General features: G+C 55.8%; 1 protein-coding gene across 4 annotated transcripts in view; it reads left to right on the top strand.

Annotated features, from left to right (window-relative positions):
* The window catches only part of MEF2D (myocyte enhancer factor 2D), a 33,048-nt gene extending 12,075 nt beyond the window's left edge, over window positions 1–20,973 (top strand). The window contains exons 2-12 of one of the 4 annotated variants that reach the window (XM_070367351.1): window positions 4,566–4,757; window positions 5,370–5,573; window positions 6,941–7,078; window positions 8,110–8,320; window positions 8,532–8,588; window positions 10,147–10,337; window positions 10,830–10,850; window positions 12,028–12,157; window positions 15,770–15,989; window positions 16,447–16,753; window positions 17,085–20,973. In XM_070367351.1, coding sequence (XP_070223452.1) covers window positions 4,704–4,757; window positions 5,370–5,573; window positions 6,941–7,078; window positions 8,110–8,320; window positions 8,532–8,588; window positions 10,147–10,337; window positions 10,830–10,850; window positions 12,028–12,157; window positions 15,770–15,989; window positions 16,447–16,753; window positions 17,085–17,096 — 1,545 coding nt within the window. In that variant the 5' untranslated portion in view covers window positions 4,566–4,703 and the 3' untranslated portion in view covers window positions 17,097–20,973. Of the gene's footprint in view, window positions 1–4,565; window positions 4,758–5,369; window positions 5,574–6,940; window positions 7,079–7,133; window positions 7,269–8,109; window positions 8,321–8,531; window positions 8,589–10,146; window positions 10,338–10,829; window positions 10,851–12,027; window positions 12,158–15,769; window positions 15,990–16,446; window positions 16,754–17,084 lie in introns of all 4 variants that reach the window. The other 3 variants (XM_070367352.1, XM_070367354.1, XM_070367353.1) reach the window with 3 other exon arrangements.
* The last annotated feature ends 1,990 nt before the right edge of the window (window positions 20,974–22,963 follow it).

The raw sequence follows: 22,963 nt of genomic DNA, 5'->3' as shown, positions 1-22,963 counted from the left end.
GGGTCCTCCTGGAACCCCACCGTGTCTGGTCCCCTCACTCAGCCTCTCCTCCTTGTCAAGAGTGTTGTGAGAGAAGCCTCCTGACCTCTTTGCACTCCACTAGCAAAGGCTTCTCTGCAGCCACCCTTCTCCACAGTGGGTCCTCGCCTGCCTCCCTGGGGCTCAGCTCAGCTGCCATCCCCCTCGTCCTACACTCCTTCTGTCTCTGTGGGGTGAGGCCCTCTCTCTGTCTGCTCCCACTTACCCCCGAGTCCTGTCCTCCCAGCACTACCCAGAGTAGGTGAATCAGAGTCAGCTGGAGCCTTTGAGGGGGCACTTTCAGTGACAGCTGCCAGCCCGAGTCATAGCTGTGGCCTGAGGTCAGGAATGATTCGGCCCTGGGGCCATCAGAGCAGAAAGGCCATCCTGGACAGCCCCCTGTCTGCATAGCAGCTCTTCACCCTCCCAAGCCTTTGGCCTCCAGGAGAAGCAGCCAAAAGCCAGTCATCTGGGAGGGCTTCCTGGAGGAGGAGTGACTAGCGAGGGGAAGAGGAGTGGGGCTGGGCCCGGTGAGGAAGAAAAGGCTCACATCTGCATAACAGATGCTCAGGCCTCCGGCTCCTGGCAGTTGGTTAGGTAATTAGGCAGAGGGCTAATTAAGGAGATCCAGGTGTTCATTAAAATTTCCCTAATTGGCTAGGAGGGAAGCTTGGACAAGGTAGGCTTCCATACCTTGGATAGGGTCAGTTTAGGGTTCATCATGCCCACCCAGGCCCCAGCCAGCCCTTTTACCAAAGTAAGGGCTGAGTTCATTTTCTTGCCCCCAAGCTTTCCAAGACTCTGCAGCAACAGAGAATGGATGGATAGCAGAAGGGGAAAGGATACAGACTGAGCCTGCTTTATGGGAGCCTCCTGGTGAGATAGGAAGAAGGACTGCCCGTGGAAGGGGCATCTTCTCCTTGGGCAGTTAGCACAGAGGTGAGAGTGGTAATAGGAAGGGGCCACGGGAACCTGGAGTCATGAAAGTGCTTTGGGGCCTTGGCAGGGACTGAGGGTGGCTGAGGCCTGGCCTGTTTACCCGGCTCTCCTCTGTCAGCCAAGGCTCAGTGGGCCTCTGTGCCTTCCCTGTCTTCTCAGTCCTGTTCCCTCTTGCATCCCGGCTCCCCCAGCATGAGGCGGGGGTGGGGGGGGCGGTGTAGGAGATCAGCCAGGGAGCTGGTTGCCAGGCGACAGTTGCCTGAGCAACCCCATCCTCTCCATCTCCATGTGCTCAGGGCTGCTCCTTAGAAGACTTCAGAGTCTCACCCTCTGTACCAACCAACCTGAGGGTAGGGAGGGTTGAGGACTGAAGTGGCAGGAGTGGTTGGAGGGTAGATGGTGTCCAAATAGGCAGGCTATTGGTGCAGCTGGGAGAGGAAGAGTTGTGTTTCCACAGAGCACAGAGTGAGGGGAGCTGGTCCTGCAGCAGGACTAACAGAAGTTAGACCCCAGGACGAACTTCTCACAGGGTCATGGCAATAAAACAGCCCTTCCTTCTTTTCAACAGACATCTCTAGAGCTCCTCTTCACAGGGGATAGAGTGGTGAAGAATATAGACGTGGTTCCTGCCCTCATAAAGCTTCAGTCCTATAGGGGAGCCAGGCAATAAACAGAAGCACGGAATGATGATTATTTACATTCATGATAGGGTTCCCTGGTGGCTCAGCTGGTGAAGACTCTGCTTGCAATGTGGGAGACCCCAGTTTGATCCCTGGGTCAAGATCTGCTGGAGAAGGGATAGGCTACCCACTGCAGCATTCTTGGGCTTCCCTGGTGGGTCAGCTGGTAAAGGATCTGCCTGCAATGGGGAAGACCTGGGTTCCATCCCTGGGTTGGGAAGATCCCCTGGAGGAGGGAACGGCTCCTTACTCCAGTATTCTGGCCTGGAGAATTCCATGGACTGTATAGTCCATGGGGTCGCAAAGAGTCGTACACGACTGAGCGACTTTTACACACACACACAAACACACATATTCATGATAAGTGCTAAAAAGAAAAGATTAGAATACTACGAAAGTCAGTAATTTGGGGAGGACCTAAGGAAAGAAGTTAGATTGTAGGAATGACTTTTCTGAGGATCATGAGAGCAAAGAGAGCATGGGCCATAAGCTGAAAGTGGTTATATCTCAGCAAAAATTTGCTGGTGAACAAAAGGTGACAATGAGGTAGTAAAAGTAGGAGAGAGGGACAGGTGGTGCTATAAGCCAGAGGAGGGTTATCGTGACTGCATTACCAGTCTGGATTGGGGTTTTCAAGGCTAGATCAGAGAATCCTGTTTTAAAAGCCCTCTTCTCGAATAATTAAATTTTAGGAAAGCCCTCCCTTGCCCTCAGTATTTCACTGCCAAGCCCATACCACTGAAACTCTGGAAAATACAGCCTTTGGGTTGCACTGGAAGGCAGAGGAGCCGAAATCCTTGAAGTAGAGCCTTTACAGTGTTTGGCAGAGGTTGGGGTCACAGGCAAGGGATGGGATGGCTGGAGCTGGTTCTGGGTCCAGATGTCGGCTCAGCCAGCTCAGGGTTGACTGGGCTGTTGTTGGTGATGTCCTAGGGCATGCGTGAAGGTGGACAGTAGAAGGCCCAGGGTCCATGGGGCACCCTGAGGGTAGGAAAGCGGGGAGAAGTGTTTGGGGATTTCTCCCTGGGAAGAGAGAGGGAGAAGTGGAGGGTCCCTCCTGGAGTAGAGAGAGAGCTACATTGTTTTCCAGAGATACCTGGACTCAGCAGAAGTGCTCTTCCCAGCTAACTGAGCTAGGGAAGGCCTGAGGGAAAGTCCTGGTAGTGGGAGAGAGTGGGGAGGGATATTCCTGGCTCCTTCCAAGTCCACAGAGTCCCTGCCGGCCCTCTCTGCTCCCCTCTGTGGCCAAGGCAGAACTTCGGCATCTGCCGTGGAACCCAGGGGGCCACAGTTGATTGGATATGTAAAGGCTCCAGAGAAACTCAGCAACCACTGAAATGGGGGCTGGGGAGGGGGTTCCAGTGACACCTCTGTCCGAGTTGGGTGGGGGAGGTGAGAGCCCACCCCCCTGGACACTGGTGGGCTCTCCCGCAGGGACTCTGCGGAAGGGGAACTCTCGAGGAGGGCTGGCATGTGGCCGGGACTCCTCCCAGGACCCTTTCAGAGTGGCTTTGGGAGGTATGGGCTCCCTGCCACCGTCCCTCACTAATCCATCTCTGGAATCAGAGCTGGAAGGGCCCTGGGGTCATCTTGTGCCTCCATCCTGGGCCCTTCCTGCTCCCCCACCCCCACCCCAGCCGCCTGGCTTGTTAGAGCACTGTCCACCCCGAGCATGCTCCTTTTCTGGCTCGAGCGTGGCTGCCATCTCTGTGCCTCCGTCCATCCCGTTACCTCATGTTGTTCAGTGTGGGGCTCCGTTTCCCCTCCTGGCTCTGGAACTGGAGTTCTTCGAGTAGCGGGCCGTGATGGGTTTGTAGGTGTCCTGAGATGGGGGTCCCTCTACCTGGTGCCTGTGTCCCCTGGCTGCCAGCAGCCTCTTTCCTGTATGGCACTGATCTTATATTTTATCTGCTGCTCGGAGTTGAGCAAGGTTGGGGAGCACTACTCTTAGTCTGAACTTGGGCTCTAGACATGGCTCATTCCTCTAGAGCAGGAGTGTGCAAACTATGACCCATGGGCCAAATCTGGCCATGCCGCCTGTTCTTAAAAATCTAGTTTTACTGGGGGCACAGCCACACTCATTCCTTTAATTGTGTTGTCCACAGCTGCATTCACGCTGCAGTGGCAGAGTTGAGTAGTGTATGGCCTGCGAAGCCTGAAATACTTACGATTTAGCTTTTTAAAGAAAAAATTCACAGACCTCTGGTCTAGAGGGTTTGTTTGTTTGTTTAAAGCAGCAGAATCCTTTCTTCAAGCCTGAAGTTTAGGCCAAGGCCCACTGAGTAGAACAGATTGGTGTCCAGGAGCCCTGGTTGAAGGGAGAGAGGGCTTCTTCAGCCTGAGCCCTACTCTGGATCTGCAGGCTCCAGGGCTCCAAGTCAGGTGTGAGACCCACTGCTCTGGACCTGCACTGGTATGTTCTTGAGCCAGGGGCGCAGACACACTGGTATTCTGGTAGCAGGTACCCCGTGTGAGCTGTTCACACTCTTGGAGTGTGTTCACTCGGCCCATTCTCTGCACCAGGCTCCGTATGGGAACCGCCATCCTCGGCCAGTGGGGCAGCCGGGGAGCCCAGGTGTCTCTGCTCTGGGTGAGCTCTGGGAAGAAAGGAGGGCCTGAGGCATTCTCTAGGACCCAGACCCTTGGAAGTCAAGGAGCTTCCTGAGTGTATTCTGTCTGACCTGAAGCCTGAGGGCAGCTGTGATGGTGTGGGGAAAGCCTTTAGCAGAGTCCTGGGCCTGAGTGAATTCTAGCTTGTGCTTGGCTGTAGCGTGCCATCACCTCTTCACCACCATCTCCTCGGTTTGTGGATGGGGCTCAGATGCTGCCAGCCTCTCACAGGGGTGCTGTGAGCCTGGTCGGTGTGCCCAGGGAGCTGGGCTGCAGGTAGCTACGGCTGACAGTCCTCTTGTAACCCTCCCCACCCAGGAGGCTGTGCAGAAGGTGTCCTGCAGACCATGAACTGAGCGCTGGTCCAAGACCGTTCATGAGCACAGTGTAAGGTGTGCCGAGACCCGCCACCCAGCAATCCCCTCCCTTTCCTGGCACTGAGGATCCCCAGAAAAGATGGGGAGGAAAAAGATTCAGATCCAGCGAATCACCGATGAGCGGAACCGACAGGTGAGGGGATCCTGGAGCCCCACAGAGTGGTTGTGGATAGGGAGTTGGCCTCTGCCTCCAATCCTTCTAGCCACTCCAAGAAGGCTTCCTGGAATAAGGGGGCTCTGGAGTCTATTATGGAAGGGCAAGGGCTGAGTTGGGAGAAGAGGAACCCCCATCTCCCTGCATCTCTTAGGAGTCTTGAGTCCTAGAACCCTAGGGCTCACCGCTGCTGTGGCCAGGCAGACCTGCGTCCCTCCCACGTTCAGCGTGCAGGCCTCAGAACATGCCCAGGCACTTCCCCTTTCACAGGGTGAATCCCTCCCCTCCTCCTATCCCAAAGGAAGAGCCTGGAAGCTCTTGTTTTCTCCTTCCCTAACCTCTTCGTAGCCTCCATCCCAGAGGTGTGGAGTTCTGTCCATCTGACTTCTTTGCCTTCAGTGAATTGGCTCCAGGCTGTGTCTTGGCCATGTTTTGGCAGAGAGGTGCTGACCTGTTCCTTCCCCAGACAGAGGCTCCTAAGAACAGGGCTGTGTTACCCTGAGGCAGGGGCTATGTCCAGCTGCCTGTGGGTGGAACTTCTGGGCAGCCCTTGACTGAGCCACACCTGGCTGCCCACCCACCCATCTACAGGTGACGTTCACCAAGCGGAAGTTCGGGCTGATGAAGAAGGCGTACGAGCTGAGCGTGCTCTGTGACTGCGAGATCGCGCTCATCATCTTCAACCACTCCAACAAGCTGTTCCAGTACGCCAGCACGGACATGGACAAGGTGCTGCTCAAGTACACGGAGTACAACGAGCCCCATGAGAGCCGCACCAACGCTGACATCATCGAGGTGGGCCACGCGCAGACCCCGCCCCCGCCTGGAGCTGCACACCCCACGCCCACGCACACACACGTGTACACCTGCCCCGTGAAGCCCCCTCACCCATGTGCACACGCATATAAACCCACATCCTCTCACACAAACCCCGGGCCCGAGAAGGAAGGAGGGCAGCAAGGTAGCTGTCAGCTGGGGCTGCCCACTCAGCCCACGCCCACCCAGCACTGTCTGAGCCATTTTCTTCTCATCTGTCAGGTATAACATGACATCTCTGCTCTGTCTTCTCTCAGATTCTCTCTCTCTTTTTTCTTCCTTCTCCATCTTTTGATGTGCTCCTGCATCTGACTCTTTCTTTCTCTGTCTCGTTCTTTGTTTCCATCTCTCCTGCTCTGTCTTTGTCCCTTTGTGGGTCCCCGTGGCTCTGTTTTCTGTTTCAGAGAGCGCCGACCTGATGAACCATTAAAGGACATGGGCTTTGGAATCCAGCTCTGGCCTTTTACGGGCTGTGTGGCCTTGGGCAGGTGGTTTAGCTTCCACAAGCCTTGGTGCCCACCCCCATGAAATGGGGCCAGTGCCTGCTTTGAAGAGTGTTGTGAATTGAATGAGGCAGCCCAGTGTCTGCTTCTCTCACTGGGGGTTCAGGACCTGTGCCGATGAAGAGGGCGCCTGGGAAGCCACAGGCCTGCCTTCTGGGAGCAAGACTTGATTTCAACAGATAGGGAGGAAATTCCTTTATTTTTATATTAGAGAAAACAGATTTACTCTAGACTAGAAAGTAAAATTTACATTCATTTCCAAGACAAAACAAGTATCTGTGAAGATGTTCTGAGCGTGGAGAGGGCGGCCTGGGGGTCTCCTCTAGACGCACCAGGCGTGCGTGCCCTGCTCTGTATGAATGCACGAGAAAAGCATGAGCCTTTGGTCAGGGACAGCGCACAAGGTGGTGCATGCTAGGAACTCAGTAAATGCAAGGAACGATTTTGCCTTTCTCCCTCTTATTCTTCTCCCTTTCTGTCTCAGTCTCTACTTCTCTCTTCTGTTCTTTTTTTAAATAGAGCCCAGGGGTAGAGTCAGGCAGTCAGCCCTAGAGCTGCCTTCTCCTGAGGACCTTCTGTGCCTCTGGCCGGCTCGCCTAAGGCTGCACAGGCACCAGCGGCTCGGGGCTGGCCCCTCAACCCATCCCCCAGAAATGCCCCGCCCTGCCACCAACCACAGAGCCACACGGTGCCCCAGGAGGGGTGGGCCACCGTGAGGGGAGGGGGCTGAGAACCCTGAGGTGGGGAGACAGTAGGGGAGTCTTGGGGAGGGGCTGGAAGGAGCGCCAGAGGGCAGGCAGGGGAGGACCCTCACCCCTGCTGACGGTGGTGGTGCGGTTACAGACCCTGAGGAAGAAGGGCTTCAACGGCTGCGACAGCCCGGAGCCCGACGGGGAGGACTCGCTGGAACAGAGCCCCCTGCTGGAGGACAAGTACCGGCGCGCCAGCGAGGAGCTGGACGGGCTCTTCCGGCGCTACGGGGTGAGCCCCACTCACTCTCTCTCTGTTGGCCCCCCTCCCGGCCCCTTCCCCCCAGGCGCTGCACAAGAAGCACAGGGAATGTGAGAGCCCTGAGGTGGACGAGGTGTTTGCCCTGACCCCCCAGACGGAGGAGAAATATAAAAAGATAGACGAGGAATTTGATAAAATGATGCAGAGTTATAGACTGGCCGTGAGTAGTCGCATGGAGGAGCGCCTCCCTGTGGTGCATGGTGTGGCTTTGCGCCCCGCCCCGGCCCTCGGCGGCCTCTGGTGGATGTTCTGCTCTGAGCCGCGTGGGGCTGTTGGTGACCACTGAGGACCCTCTGACCTTGGTTGTGATAAACCCGTGACCCTTGTCATGGAGCATAAGCTGGGAGAGTCCTGGAGTGTCCCCCTCACCAGCAAGAAGTGTGTAGATGGACTGAAATCCTTAGATGACTAGAAAGTAGAGTATGTGCTTTTTGTCCAGATCTGTTTTGGGGAGAGGCCCCTCTCAGCCTGCTCTGACACCCCAGCCCAAGATACTCAGTTGCACTGTTGAGGGGAGGCAGAGACTGCTGAAGGGGAAGAAAGTGAGGTGGGTGAACACCCTCTATAGCAGGCGGGCGGATGAGAGACGACTAGTGAGGTGACGCCCCGACCCATGCGCTCGGCCTTAACAGCTCTGTGTGTGAGTTGGAGTCTATACTCAGGGCCTCTAACCTGCTCTCTGTGTGTCCTGCCTGGCTGAGGACTAACCCACCTCCACTAGGGGGGTTCTAGGTGTCCCGGGTCCATCTGCAGTGAGCAGAGTCTTCTTCTCATTCTCTGGGCCAGAACTGGATCCCAAAGCACTCCAGCCTGCGTCCTTCCTTGGTGGGAGGGGCAGGCATGATTCCAGGGGGGCCCAGAGCAGAGAGATCGAGCTGCTGCTGGCCACAGGACACACAGCCCAGAGACTATAGAGAAGCCCCGGCCTGCCCTCCCAGGCAGAGTGGGTCCAGGCTAAGGGGTCACCCTGGCCTGACCCTGCCTCTCCTTCTTCTGTCTAGTCAGCTGTCCCGGCCCCCAACTTTGCCATGCCCGTCACGGTGCCCGTGTCCAGTCAGAGCTCCCTGCAGTTCAGCAATCCCAGCGGCTCCCTGGCCACCCCTTCCCTGGTGACGTCGTCCCTCACGGACCCACGGCTCCTGTCCCCCCAGCAGCCAGCACTGCAGAGGAGCAGCGTGTCTCCCGGCCTGCCCCAGCGGCCAGCCAGTGCAGGTGAGTGACCCGACAGGCTGGGGGAGGCGGCAGTGAGGTGTGAGGACGTGCGGACTCTGTCTCCACAGCGACTGTCCCACGTCCCCCACTGCAGCGCTGTCCCATGTGCGGGGCTCCCGAGGGAAGGGGCTGCAACTCCTCTCCCTGTTCAGTTCCCAGGCCTCCCCCTGGAAGGGGGCATCCTGTCAGCTCATGGTTCTTTTTCCTGCAGGAGCCATGCTGGGGGGAGACCTCAGCAGTGCTAACGGAGCCTGCCCCAGCCCTGTTGGTGAGTAAAGCTGCTCTTCTGTCTGGGAGTGGGCCAGAGTCTGCCTGCTCAGTGGCTTCAGGTGTCCAGGGACCAGGAGGGACCTAGGTCAGACGAGAGAAAGATCGCAGGACCTGAGTTGGTGGTATACAAAGTCTGAGGACTTTTAAGCCCCTGGATTTTTTTGTCTGTAGCAGTGATTGGTGCGGATTATCAACAAAGACGTAGGCTTAGGGAATTCTGGGCAAACTGAGAACTCACCAACATTTCCAGTGGGAGGAGAGGTTCCAGGGTCTTCCAGTTGAGTTAGGGGTGTCTGGTTGGGGTCTGGAGGACACGAATATCTGACATTGCCGACGATAGAGGCATGGACTCACATACACTCTCACACACAGATATTCTCACTCGTATGGGAATATCCAGACAATAGATGTGTACTTGTGAGCACACATCTATGAACCACAGAAGAAAGGCTGCTCCCTCTGTGCGTACCCCCACCTCCACCCCCAGCAGCTGACAGCCCCTCCTGCCTGTGCCGTTGTCCGCTGGTGACTGTGACTTCGAATGTCACCATTGACGTCACCCTGACATTCCTGCCATTCCCGGAGTGATCCGGGAATTGGGATGGAGGCAGCCACACACTTCCAGGGAAGCAGTGTGCTCTCAGGAGACAGAGCAAGGTGACACTTCTGATTGTGGTCACTCCCACATCTCTGGGATTTAGAATTCCCCAGGCGCCATGTACTACTACCTCCTTGGCAATAGCTATATATGGGGCGTGAAATGGGTGAATACCCCTCCCCCCGCAAAGGAAGGGCCAGAGAAATGTCTGCAGACCTTAAGGAACAATGATCCTTGTAGACCCTCAAGCACAGCAGTAGAAAGTGGTTGTGTGGCTCTGGACACATCACACCTCTGCCAAGCGGGCTTTGTTTGTGCTTCTGTAAATGTGGTTAATGATACGTGTCCTGTCCGTCTTGCAGGGTTAGTGTGAGGATTAAATATGCTGAGATGTATGTGAAGGCCCTGTGTTGGTTATGGAGCGTGGAACAAGTGTAAAAGATGGTTATTCTGCTTATTACCAGTCTAACTATGGGGGCAGCTATGTCACCAGTCTGCTAGTTCCAGTAACACCACCACGACAAGTTCATGGTGCATCTTTCCTGGCATTCCCAGCTCAAGGCAAGGGGAGCAGTCTGAGTATTGATTTGATCTTGTGACCAGGATCCTCACTGAGTCTTAGCTTTCAGGCTGCCACCTTTGCACAACCTGTGTCTTTATGGGCCTGGTTGGGGGCAAGTGGTAGACTTCCTGTCATCGGTGACCAGCTCCTACCACCTAGCCCCATCACATCTAGCTTGGAGTCATGGGGATGAACCTGATGATTGAGGAGTAAGGAGTGTTCTCCCCCTATTGCCAAGACAAGGTCGTTTTAGGGGAAAACTAGAGAACTCAGGCCCTACTCAAAACCTGAGCATGATTCTGAGAAGTTCTGGGTGACAGGCGTTCTGGCACAGCTAATAAGGATAAGTGGTAGGTCCATGTTTTTCCTTTTACCCCTTTTTTTTCACCTCTCCAGGAAATGGCTATGTCAGTGCTCGGGCTTCCCCTGGCCTCCTCCCCGTGGCCAACGGCAACAGCCTAAACAAGGTCATCCCTGCCAAGTCTCCACCCCCACCCGCCCACAGCGCCCAGCTTGGAGCCCCCAGCCGCAAGCCTGACCTAAGGGTCATCACTTCCCAGGGAGGAAAGGGGTTAATGCATCACTTGGTGAGTGGGGTGTTTGGACCAAGGGCAGGGGCTGAGGAATGGGAGAGTGGGGAGGGAGGACAAAGCTGACCTCCAGTGGAAGAGATGAAAGTTAACCAGCAGCCAGGGCTTCCCGAGAGAATGTGGAATCGTGGCTTTTTATGAGCTCTTCCTCCCAAAGGGCCTTACGAGAGGTTGGAACACAGAATTACCAGCCTCACGGGGTGAAACGGGACACAAGGTGGGAGAGAAGGTTCCCTGGTGATAACAGGGGGATGAGAGGAGGACTTGCCCTTACAGCAGAGGGACGCGGGTTAGCCTGTGAGGATTTCCTCACTGGTGGGCTCTGGGAGATAGCACCTTCGGAGATCAGTGAAGAGCTCTGTCATTCTGGGCCAGAGAGCTGCCCTGCTCTGATGCAGAGGTAGATGGGATGGCCATGGGGGCAGGGGTGTGAGGGAAGGGCAAAGGCCAGAGACTGAACCATCCCCTTGGTTTTATTTCTGCTCCCAGACTGAGGACCATTTAGATCTGGTAAGTGAGGCTGTGAGGTGTTTGCTGTGGCTTTGAATCCCGGGCAAGCCCGTTGCTCTGTGGCCCCAGCATGGAGTGCTGTGTGTGCCCTGTCCTTGTACCTGTGTGTGCGCGTGGTGCTCGGTTAGCTGCCAGGAGTTGTGCTTAGTGCCAGGTGGGATACAGAAGTGAATGGGGTGGGGGCAAGGGGTCACACGTGCACATGTGTGTACCTGAGTGTCTGTGGACATCTTCCTGTGATGTTGCTTTTGTGCAGACTCATCTCTGCGTGTGTGTGCACATGTGCGCGAGAGGGGAGCGGGTGTGCCCCAGGCCTCAGAGGCCCCATCTTGTTGTGTCCAGCATGCCTGCATTAGGCCCCTGTCCTCTGACTCTACTCAGGCCCACCTAGGACAGGGCCCTCCAGCGGAGTGCCAGCCAGACAGGAAAATTGGCTTTCTGGGGAAGCTGAGGCCAGGCAAGGCCAGAGTTGTCCTTGGCTGTGGGTTTCCCTGCCTCCCCCATCTCCGTGTGCTCCTTCCTGCATACAGCCCGTCTTACAGGCACTCAGAGGCGCACACAGCCACTCTTTCTCTCTCTCACGCACACACACGTACATACTCACCCTCAGCCGGAGTGGGGCAGGGGCTCCTCCCCCCCCCTCCCATCTCCCTGACGGGAGGCCAGAGAGGCTGGAAAAGGCAGGCAGGCTTTGGCGGCCAACACGGCGGCAGTTTCGGCCCCACTGTGGAGTTGGAATAAACAAGTGACTCAGCGGCAGATGGAGCTGACAGCCCCACACACGCGTGCGTACACGCAGGCACACGCCACGCCAGGCCCCGCGTTCCCTTCACACATGCCAGCGCGCTTCGAGCAGGCTGTGTGCTGCAGTGTGGCGGACGGAGGGGCCAGCCAGGAGGAGAGTGGGGGTGGCGCCCCGGCTGGTGCTGGGGCTACAGGGCCAGCATGTGCACCTTCCCCTTTGCACATGTGTAGGTGGGAGTACATCTGTGTGTGCACGTTTCTGTCTGTGGATTTCAGCATCTCTGTATGCACCTGTGTGTGTGTGTATCTCTGGGGCCTCCATGTTGAGGCATCCCACCTGGGCCTTGAGTTGCCCAGGTGGGCTTTGGAGTGGGGGACCTGGGTAAAGCAGCCCACACATCTGCCACCTCTGACAGACTGTTTTCTCTTGCAGAACAATGCCCAGCGCCTCGGGGTCTCCCAGTCCACCCACTCGCTCACCACCCCAGTGGTTTCCGTGGCAACACCGAGTTTACTCAGCCAGGGCCTCCCCTTCTCTTCCATGCCCACTGCCTACAATACAGGTGAGTGTCCATGTTACACGTAGCTGGGTGCTGTTGACCTCGGGGCAGGGGTGGGACCACAGAGGAAACACAACGTATTCTCTGGGGGCTACCCCAATCTGAGGAAGGTGTTGATTTGGGGGAGTCCCCAGGAAGTGGTACCCCGTTCCAGTATTCTTGCCTGGAAATCCCATGGACAGAGGAGCCTGGTGGGCTGTATAGTCCCTGGGGTCGCAGAGCTGGACATGAATGAGCACACACACAGCACACTGCCTAATTAAGGGTGCCAGGTTTAGCAGATAGCAGCATCAGATGCCACTCACACGGTGCTGGTGTTCCTGGAACTGTCTCTAAGACATAGTTACAGAAGAATTATTCATTGTTTTCGTCGGAAAAATCAAATTTAAGTGAGTGTGAGTATCCCTTATTTTTACATAGGATCTGATGGAGATGGAGAGCCCTGTCCTTGGGCAGCTCCCGTCTGAGGTGGGCTGAGCAGCTGGGTGACTCAGGCTGACCAGGTCGGGGAGTGGGGAGGGAAGCATGTCCAGGTCCGGAAGGAGGAGGATGAAGAAATGAGAGAGAGGGAGGCGGTGGAGGCCCGAGAGGAAGCATAGTTAGGAAGGTGTATCCAGCTTCCTGGGGAAGCCAAGTAGGGACTCTAGGGCAAGGTGGAGGAGGAAGAAGCGGGCTCTAACCCTGATGTTGGCTTGGTGGAATGATGATGGGGGAAGGGAGGAGGAAGTCCCATGAAGGTGGGGGAGGGGATCTGAAGTCTGATGAAGGTGGGGGAGGGGATCTGAAGGTGACGTGTCACTTGGTGACATGAGGGAGGCCTCTGGGTAGAAGAATTCAGAAAGGACACCCAGTGCTTGGACTGTCTTGGGTCCCCAGGGCTGTCCCGGCCTCTGTCACCCACTCACACCCTCCCAGGAACAGTCTGTGACGGAACATCCTCGCCTGCATTCCAAGCTGCTGTGTCAAGAAGGACTTCCCAGTGCAGAAATGCCTTGTCACCTTGCTTCATAGCATCTGTGTGGCTGTGACCCTGGTCTGTTTTTCTCACTGAGGCGAGCCCTCTTATGTTCCCCAGCTTCTCTCAGCTGTGAGTGACTTGCATCAGGGCTGTTCTGCAGTGAAATCAGACTAGACCAGAGACCGCTAAACTTCTCCCCACTCTCCAAGCCCCCATTCCAGAGTTGAATCATGCTAGGTAGGTCCCAGACACCAGTACAGAGAGCCACAGAATCCCACCTCTTCCCTGTGTGTAGAAATCCAGAACCCAGCCCTGTGTGTAGGAAAGGCCCTTAGGGCAGGTGAAAGTGCTGGAGGGACTGCCCCATGTTGAGGGGCAGACCTGGCATGTGTGCTGGGGGTCCAGAGTGTATCACCGGGTGTCTGTGCAGCCCGTTGTCCCTTGCACGTGCTCCTGTGTGTGCACTCCTGAGTTGTCGTGTCCTTGGGCAGCTTTAGAGAGGACTGCTTCAGATGGCTGCACCCTTGGAGCCCAGCAGGAGTTCTCCCCAGTGAGTTGTGGGTGGACGGGGTCTCTGAGGCCCTTTTGGGCCTGGCAGCCTGGGTGGTTGGTAGAGGGTAGCGCTCAGGAGCTGCTGTTGACTGGAGAATCCCATGGTGGTGGTTTCCTGCCGTCTTCTCAGGTCCTTCGCCGGTCTCTGTGGAGCAGGAGGGAGGTTAGTCGGTGTCCGTGAACCTGGGACAGACATTCAGCAAAGCCAGACTTTAGACTCTATTTGTCAGGCTGGTGAGAAAGGAGATTCTGACCCTGGGCTGCCCTCGGAGCCCTGCTGGGAAGTGTTTGGGCTTTCTCACATCCTCTGGAAAACCAGGGGCTCCAGTTCCTCCTGCTGCAGGAGTAGTTAAGTAGATCTCAGTCTAAACAGCAGGTGTTTTCAGGTGACCCTCTGTATACAAACAGAACCCCAGTGAACACGTTGCTGTTTAGTTGTTCACTGTTTACAGTCCCTGGCCCCCGTCCAAACTCCAGCTGGGGGTGATCTGCCTCTGGAAATACCACGGGTAAGGGACAGGCCTGGCCCCTTGTTGACACTGGCTGCAGAGGTCTGGCTGTGGTCCTTCTAAGAGCAGACCAAGGGGCCGGTGGGGAGTCAAATCTGTAGGTAGACAGGGCGGGAGTGTGGTGGGAAAGTGCAGGACTGGGGGTTGAGTCCCTACCAGTCACTGGCTGGGGGCGTCGGGCAAGGCACCGCGCTCCTCAGAGTTGGTGTCCTTGTTTCTGAAATGAACGTTGTAAAGAGTTGGTCCTCCGGGCTCCTGTCTGCCCTTGGTCTGCCTTTTAAATTTAAGTGTCTCAACACTCCTGGCTAACACTGTTGTAAGACCAGAGGCAAGCATAGACCATCTATAGAGTGAGATTCAAAGATAATAAAGAAGCCTGGGGTCTTGTCTGAGCTCTGCCATTGGTTTTCACTGTGACCTGGGGAGAGTTCCTCAAACTTGAGGCTGCAGTTACCTTGTTGGTGAGTGAATAATAACAGCAGGTGAATCCTGTGAATATTTACTATGTGCCAGACACCGTTCTCTAAGCTTCATATGCATTAACTCACTCAGTCCTCAAAGCAGCTGTGTGAGGCAGGCAGGTTTATTGCCTCCAGTTTACAGACAGAATGAGTTCACCAAAGTCACATGGCCTGTGAGTGGAGGTGGCCAGGAAGTCTGACCCCATGGCTCGCATCCTGCTCCTATCTGTTCCATTACACAGATAATCCTGTCTTCCCCGCTCCAGAGGCTGCAGCAGACAGCCCCTCAGGTGGTGTGGCAGGGGGCCGGCTGGTCGGCACGTCCTCCCCACCACAGCACAGTGCTGTCGACCCTGTTCCTCAGGGGAGACATTTTCTAAACAGTCCCAAACAGGCTGCGGCATGAAATACAACAGGGCTGTGTAAATTGTGAAACATTTCACGGTTCTGTTTGTTCTGTGACAGTGCAAACATCACAGTTTCTTCACTGAGACAGGCATTTTGGAAAATAAGACGCGCCACCTCATGGGGAAATCACCAGACCCCGGGCGGTTGTCCCGCAGGCCCGTTTCCCTCACAGGCCCTCCTGGGCAGCAGAGGTGCGTTCACTTGAGTTTGTGGGCGCAGCAGCTGGAACCCTTGCTGCCACCTGTCCTGTGTGTTGGGCTTGAGGAATGGTGGTTCCAGTCGTTCGTTTCAGAGGCGCCACTCACCTAGCCTTTCCCTCGACTCCCCTCTGTCCCAGAAAGGCACTTGGAACTTGGCAGTCGAAGAGATGACAGTTAGACATATATTAGACTTTCCCTACCTACCTTTTTCCCCTTCTTTTTTAAAACTGGCATTCTAAAAGTGATACCTACACATGGCTGGGGGAAAAAAAAAGTTCAACACTTGTTTTAAAAAACCACCTCTCTTTTACATCCTGTTAAAAAGCAGCACCTCGTGGTTAAGATTTGCGTTTCTTTGAGTGCCGTCTTCACTGAGTTCAGATGGGCTGATTTAATTATTCACAGCTATCATTAACAGCTCCCCCCACCTTGATAGAACTGGAGGCGGCTCCCCAGGGCGTGGGAGCCTCTATTCTCTTTCGCACAGTGGGAAGCTCCCCCTCACTTTCCTCCCTTACCCTGTACAGATTACCAGTTGACCAGTGCAGAGCTCTCCTCCTTACCAGCCTTCAGTTCACCTGGGGGGCTGTCGCTCAGCAACGTCACTGCCTGGCAGCAGCCGCAGCAGCCACCCCAGCCGCAGCCTCCGCAGCAGCCGCAGCCGCAGCCACCCCAGCCACCCCAGCAGCCACAACAGCCACCTCAGCAGCAGCCCCACCTGGTCCCTGTGTCTCTCAGCAACCTAATGTGAGTCCTGGGGGCCGCCCTGCTGGTGTCCGTGGCGGGAGAGTGACGGGGGGAAGAGGAGAGGCCTTCAGAGATCTGAAATCCCTTCAGGGTTGTTGTCAGTGGACAGCATGCGAGCCACTAAGTGGCAGGCCTGGCATCCCTGGTGTGGGCCTGGGAGACCCACCTGAGCCTCTCCCCTAGCCAGCCCAGGGGTGGGGGGCCCCCAAGGCTGCAGAAGATGACATGGGTTAGAAAGAAAACTAACACGGTTTATCTTCTTCTTTTCCCTCCTCGGCGCCACCCCCGGCCGCCCTGCCTTTCTGGTCTCTTTCTCCATCCACCTGTCCCCAACCCAACCCCACCTCCCATCTTCTCATTCTCTGTCCTTTCTCTGTCTTGTGACCTCCCCTCACTTTTTCTGTCACTCATGTCCTCTCTTCTGTCCCCTGCACTCCTGCCCATTGCCTATCTCCAGCCCGGGCAGCCCCTTGCCCCACGTGGGTGCCGCCCTCACAGTCACCACCCACCCCCACATCAGCATCAAGTCGGAACCAGTGTCCCCCAGCCGTGAGCGCAGCCCTGCGCCTCCGCCTCCAGCTGTGTTTCCGGCTACCCGCCCTGAGCCTGGCGACGCTCTCAGCAGCCCGGCTGGGGGCTCCTACGAGACGGGGGACCGGGATGATGGACGGGGGGACTTCGGGCCCACACTGGGCCTGCTGCGCCCAGCCCCAGAGCCTGAGGCTGAGGGCTCAGCTGTGAAGAGGATGCGACTCGACACCTGGGTACTGTAGCGTCGCCCCTCCTGTCTGCCGTTGTCTGCTCCACCCAGGGACTGCCCCATAAGCCCCCCAGCCTGTCTCGTCTCCCACCCACAAGGCCTTGTGGCCAGCTAGCCCTTCTGTCAGCCCTCACAGGGCAGGACTGGCACCCTTTTCCCCCGCCAGAGGCCCATCTCCCCTGCCTCCAGCATCAGTCCTGCTGCTTGATGACTTCCCCCTCAGAGCTGGCCCTGCCACCAGAGTCCTGGCCCTACTGGGAGAGGGGCGTGGGGGCACAGAGCCTGTAGTCTGGGCCACGCCCTCACACCCCCTTCTCCATCTCCTCTCTTCACAGACATTAAAGTGACGATCCCCACTCCCCTCCTCTCCGCCTCCCTGATGAAGAGTTGACAATCTCACCGCCCACCCCTCCCTGTCCTGGGCTCCTCCTGCTCGACCCCCCACTTCCTTTCTTGTGCTCCGTGTCCTGTTGACGGTTACATTTGTGTATAATTATTATATTATTATTATTATTATTATATTTTTTTTAATTTGGATTCTCGCTTTGGAGAGGGGATGCACCCATCCCCTCTTTCTGCACCCCCCGCCATTTTCACTGGCTGGGAGGGGCTCTTTTTTGCGGGAAGGGGGGGACACTTTGCACGTTGTACACATATGCTGCAGGAGGGGGTGGGGGGCCCGACAGGCCTTGGGAAAGGACAGGCGCCGAGCCCTGCATGCGGAGCCCTCCCACCCCATCCCCCAGATAGAGGGAAATAACCAAAAAAACTACCAAACAACAAAAACCCCTTACAATAGACTGAGACCCCAGAGTCGGCTCAATGAGTGGTGGTGTGTTTTAGGGGGAAGAGGAGGCAGAGGTTCTGAAAAGGGTCTCTGCCTCCGGGCTGTTCTTGTGGCCACGGGCCCATGGGGCAGAATACCCAGGCCTGGGCCCCAAACGCCCCTGTGCACGCGCACGCACACTCTCCCATTCTTGTGTGAGCTGCGCCTCCAAGGTGTGGAGGTGCTGGCCTAGCGAGCACTGGGGCTGGAAGGCTGCCTGGGAATCCGGGGCTGTCGGGGAGGGGGTTGAGGTGGGGCCCCCTGTGAAGCACAGTAGGAGAGAGACAGAGCCATGAGGAGAGAGCTGAGGAGGGGCCGAGGGGCTGGGGCAGGGGGTGAGTTGGGCCCCCTCCCTTCCCCAGCGTTTTCTCTAAGATATACAGTGCAATAGCTCCCCGTCCCTCAGCTGACACCAGCCCAGCAAAGCTGGCCACGAAGTGCAGGGCGAACCGGGAGAGGGAGGTGGCTCCGCAGGAGACGCCTCAGGCACCCTGGGGTCCTTGCATCCAGGGACTAGAGTGAGTGAGGGGACTCGCTCTTCCTTGCACGTACACATCCCCAGGGGAGTGGACCTGGGGTGGTGTGCGAGGCTGGGAGAGGGAACAGAGGAGGCCCGAAGAAGGCCTGCCTCCCTTCTTTCCTCCTTGCCCCTCTCCTGCCCGCCTCCCAGCTCCTTCCGCTCCTGGCCCCCCTCCCCTGCTCTTGGCGCCCTCATTGTCTCGCTACCTCCTGCCCCACCACCCCCAGGCCGCATCCCACCTTCCCTCTTGGCTACTGTAATTGTAAATAGCAACCTTTGGAAAACGTTAGCAGTGTAACAGTCCAGGAAACTGTTTTTTTGTTGTTGTTGTATTGATATGAAATGAGATTCTATTTTTGTCAAAGTATATTGTAATAATAATGACTCAAACGGCCCGTACTGTACAGACGAGATTCTTCTGCTGTTGTTCTTGCTCCCCTCCCTTCCCCCCAAGTCCACCCTCTCTGCTGCCTCCCCAGTGGGGGCGGCCAAAACGTGGGGTCCAGGGACCTCAGGCTGGATCACAGATCAAACTGGAGGGGGCAGGCCCCCGGCCCGCAACCCACCACCACCCCCTGCCCTCCAGGGCCTGGCCTGGGGTGACGTGGGCAGGCAGACTGGGGCCTGCCCCACTCCTTCACAGAAGCCCAGCTCCTCTGCCCAAGGGCTGCAGTGCTCCCTTGGGGTTTCATCCCGATGAGAAAGTAGAGTTAGACAAGGCCCGGTTGGTTGTGTGGTAGGTGAGTCTCTGCCTGCCTCTGCGATCCAGCCGCTTGCAGTATTCCAACACTTGATGCAGGGAAGGAAACAGAAGCAGAGGGGTTCGTGTGACCGCACAGGTACCTGAGTGTGTTTATGAGGGCACCTGGTATTTATGTGTCTGAGTGTACCTTTGTATTTATGTGTGTGTGTATGATTGCATGGGTGTGCCTTTGTGTCTCTGAGCCCGTCTGGGCATGTATGTGAGTCTCCGTGTGAATTGAGCTCTGAGGGCGCACGCGCGTGCCTGTGTTTGTGTATGTGCACGTGTGTGCCTGAGTGTGTGTTTACAGAGGGACAGATGGCTCTTGCAGCCATACAGCCCTGGCTTCCTGCTCTGTGACCCTCCTTCCTGAGCCCCACTCTCTTTTCTCTGCTCCATCACCTGTTCCCACCCTCAACTCTAATGTTTGTACTTCAGTTCGGGGGGATCTGGCATTGGCCCTCTTCGCTTCTCCCTGTTGCCCTACCTCTCCTGCAGCTCCACGCACAATTGTCCACCCAGTGCCCACACCTCTATGCACAGGTCCCTCTCCTGGAGTCCCCGCTTCCCCCCACCCCCATCCTGCTTTTAGGATGACACTCAAGTTCTTCTTCCTCTCTGAAGCTTTTTCCGTGCTGGGGCAGTCATTCTTCCTTACAGCTTACCTGCCCCCCCAGCCCCTGCCAGCTGGGCACGCACACAGCATGCCCAGTCTTCTGCAGGTTCCTAGAGGGAGTGTCAGGAATAGAGGAGACTCGATCAGGACCTTGGAAGAAGCCAGGGTGTAGTTTCGCGCATGCATGTGTGCGTCCCCGGAGCCTTGCCCAGCGCCTGGCACATAGCCAGTGCTCGGTAAGTGCTGAGTGGGTGAAAGGTGAATGACAGGTGCTCAGTGAGCGCTGAATGGCTGGCCTTCCCTCTCAGGCTGTTCCCGCCATCAGCCCAGCCCCTTTCTAGGCCGGGCTCGGCCACGTTAAACCCGGGATGGGGGTGAGGGCCCCTGCAGTTCACGGTGCAATATTCACCAGTTTTGCCCTCTGCCTTGTATCGGCAAACCTGGCTTTCGATTACCATGTGTGGATGTGTATGTGTCCTTTTCTTTCTATCCCTGGGGGCAGGAGCTGATCCGTGATTGAATATGTGACCTTTCTGCAAGTCAGTATCCCAGAGTTTCTCCTGGGGGTAGCGGGCTCCTGGCCGGCCCAATGAGCTGGTCCCTGAGAACCCAGATCTCAAGTAGAGACTTCATTTCTTCTTCTCACAAGCCAAATTTGCCTCCACCCACTCCTTCCTCCAAAGAACTGGGCATTTGCCAAAGTAATCACTGGAGTCATCCAATGCCCCTCCCCTCCCCAGGTTTCCCACAGCTTTCAGGGATAGTGGGCAAGAGGACCCTCCCCCCGACACACACCCCCCACAGTGGAACACACCATTTCTCCTCCCCCCAGCAGTGCACACAATGCAGCGAGACTGACCCCTGACCTTTATCCAGCCCTTCCCACCTTGAACAGGAAGGAAGTAATGCACCTTCTCTTGCTGATTATTTATTTGTTTGGAGAGACAGAAATGATGTAAAAGTGTATCTAGAAATATCTATATCTATATATTTTTAACTGACTCTTTGGAATCCCCTGGGGTGGGGTGGGGGGTGCAATTAGGCTTTCATGGAGGAGAGGCAACATAGAGCCTGGGAATGCCTCATCTCCCCTCTTACCACCTCTCTCCGTCCCCTAAGCAGTTGGTAGAAGGAATGGGACTTGTATGGGGGAGGAGGGGCTGGAATGTTATATGGAGAATCTGGATTCTCTCTGTCTTCCCCACTAAAGTTCCAGAGGGAAGGCGGGGAGGCGGAGGGAGGGGGAGACAGGCCGTGGAGGTGCCCCACCCTCAAACCCGACAATCACCCACACTCCTGGGGCTCCTCCTGGGTCCTGGGCAGGGCGAGTCCAAGTGTGTGGCTGTTGATTTGTTTTCAATATTTCTTTTCGTGCTGTATGGTGATGCTTTCTTAGTATTCTACACAATAAGAAAAGACAAAGTCCTCGAGATTCTTATGAGTTTTGTTTGAAAACTCTTTCACTATATTTGTTGTAAAGAGGTTTACTATTAAAAGAAAAAGAATACACGTTTCTGATACTTCGGCCTGGGTTCTGGTTTCTTTGGTGCGGTCGGCTGAGGAGGGGAAGGAAGGGCTGAGTGGCCCTGTCACGGTGAGAGATCATAGCTTCACCTTGGCAGGAAAGAATGGTGGTTAGCCTGCCAGATACTCAGCATATCTGAGGTGGGGGTTTCAGGTGAGAATTTCTTCCAGATGCTCTGTCAGAAGCAGAGGCAGCCCGAGGACTAAGGGGGGGTTGTCTGGTTAGAAGCAGGGAAGGGAAGAACCAATACTGCCCAAGGCCAAGTCAGGAATGATTGGAGTGTGTGTGGTGGAGGAGTAGTGGGGTAGAGGGAGACCTTCGCCTACTGAAAATTCTTCCATGGGAGCAACTTGCCCAGGCATTATGTTAGGCACAAATGGATTCCGTGTTCACAGCACCCAGAGTTCCCTCCAGCAGGGGCAGCTGCCCCACCCCTTCCTTTTGAAGTGCTTTTAACAGTTCCATGGAGCCTCTCTCTGCCCTCCTCGCTACCCCAAAGGGCTTCCCCACCTGCCTTTCTGCAGAGGCTGGCAGAGGCTGGTGACTCATACTCTCGCAGCCCCATGCCCTGCACAGCCAAGCGGTGGGGCAGGTGCAGGCGCTGTGGAGGAGAGTGCATATGCAGGGCTTGTTAAGTTACTAAGTCGTTGGCCACCCCATGGACTGTGGCCCACCAGGCTCCTCTGTCCGTGGGATTCCCCAGGCAAGAATACTGGAGTGGATTGCCATTTCCTTCACCAGGGGATCTTTCCCACCCAGGGATCGAACCTACGTCTCCTGTATTAGCAGGCAGGTTCTTTACCACCGAGCCACCAGGGAAGCCATAGGGAGGGCTTGGCTCACTACTAACAGGGTTTGGCCACTCCTCTGTACCAGGCTCACACTAGGTGCTGCAGAGGCAAAGATGGAGTATGAAGGGCTCGTATAACGGCGGAGACAGGCCTGCAAATGCCTAAGATCCACAAACCATGGTTTCCATGCTTTGGCTGCTGTATATGCAGGTACCACAGAATGCTTCCATTCCTTGGGCTCTTCATCTGAAAACTACGTGATCTGTACCAGTCCTCTCTCCCTCTCAGAGTCATTACAGATGTTGCCTCTCTTCCTCAGCTGGGGCAGAGGTGAACCATGCTGAGCAGGAAAGGGGTAAGAAGGTACTGTCTTTCAAATGAGGCTCCCCTGCTGGCTGGCTGTGACAAGAACAGCCTTGACAAATCCTGAGCCAAACTTTGTATATCCCATGTCTGTTCCTTAGGCTATTTGGCCTGCCCCTCTATAGTCACAAGCCTGGGTGGGCATTACTGTTGCTCACGAATATCTCCTGTCCTCTTCCCTCCCTAGGCACTAGAAGACTGTTTCCCAGTCCCTGTGTAGTCAAGTGAGGTCATCAAACTAGTTTTGGCCGATGGATTACACTGGAAGTAATGTATGTCACTTCCAAAATCAAGCTGGTAGGTGATTCTCTGAGTGCTCTTTGCCTATTGTGGGAACTGTGGAAACACATCAAAGCAGCCTGGATGGCTCAGCTGCCTTAAGGTGTTGTCCAGCACCACAGTGGACTTTTGCATTAATCAAAAATAAGTGTGTTGTATTAAGCCACAGATTTTATTGTGTCTGCCATATAACCTATCCTGTCCTGATTAATGGAGTCTCCATTCACACTGGGACCACCTTGAAGCCCCATCTACTGCTTACCTGCTATGGTGTGGTGGTACAAAGATCTCTGGATGTGGCACAGTCCAGAACTAGTTCAGCTGCTTACCAGCTGTGTGGCCTTGAGTAATCATCTGCCCAAGCGACAGTGTCATAGACTGGAATATAGAGCTAATAGCTGCTTGTCTTCTCTAACCCCAGCCTTCATCTTCTCCAACCCATCCTACCAACTTTAGCACAACACCAATCATCCAACATCTCATGGTTCTCCGCTGCCCACCAGATAAGTCCAAACTCCTGGGCAGGGCTCCCAGGACCTTCAGAGAACTGAC

Source organism: Bos mutus, chromosome 3 (genome assembly GCF_027580195.1).
Source record: "Bos mutus isolate GX-2022 chromosome 3, NWIPB_WYAK_1.1, whole genome shotgun sequence".
In the NCBI taxonomy this organism is placed as follows: Eukaryota; Metazoa; Chordata; class Mammalia; order Artiodactyla; family Bovidae; genus Bos; species Bos mutus.
This window is presented reverse-complemented; position numbering and strand designations above follow the sequence as displayed.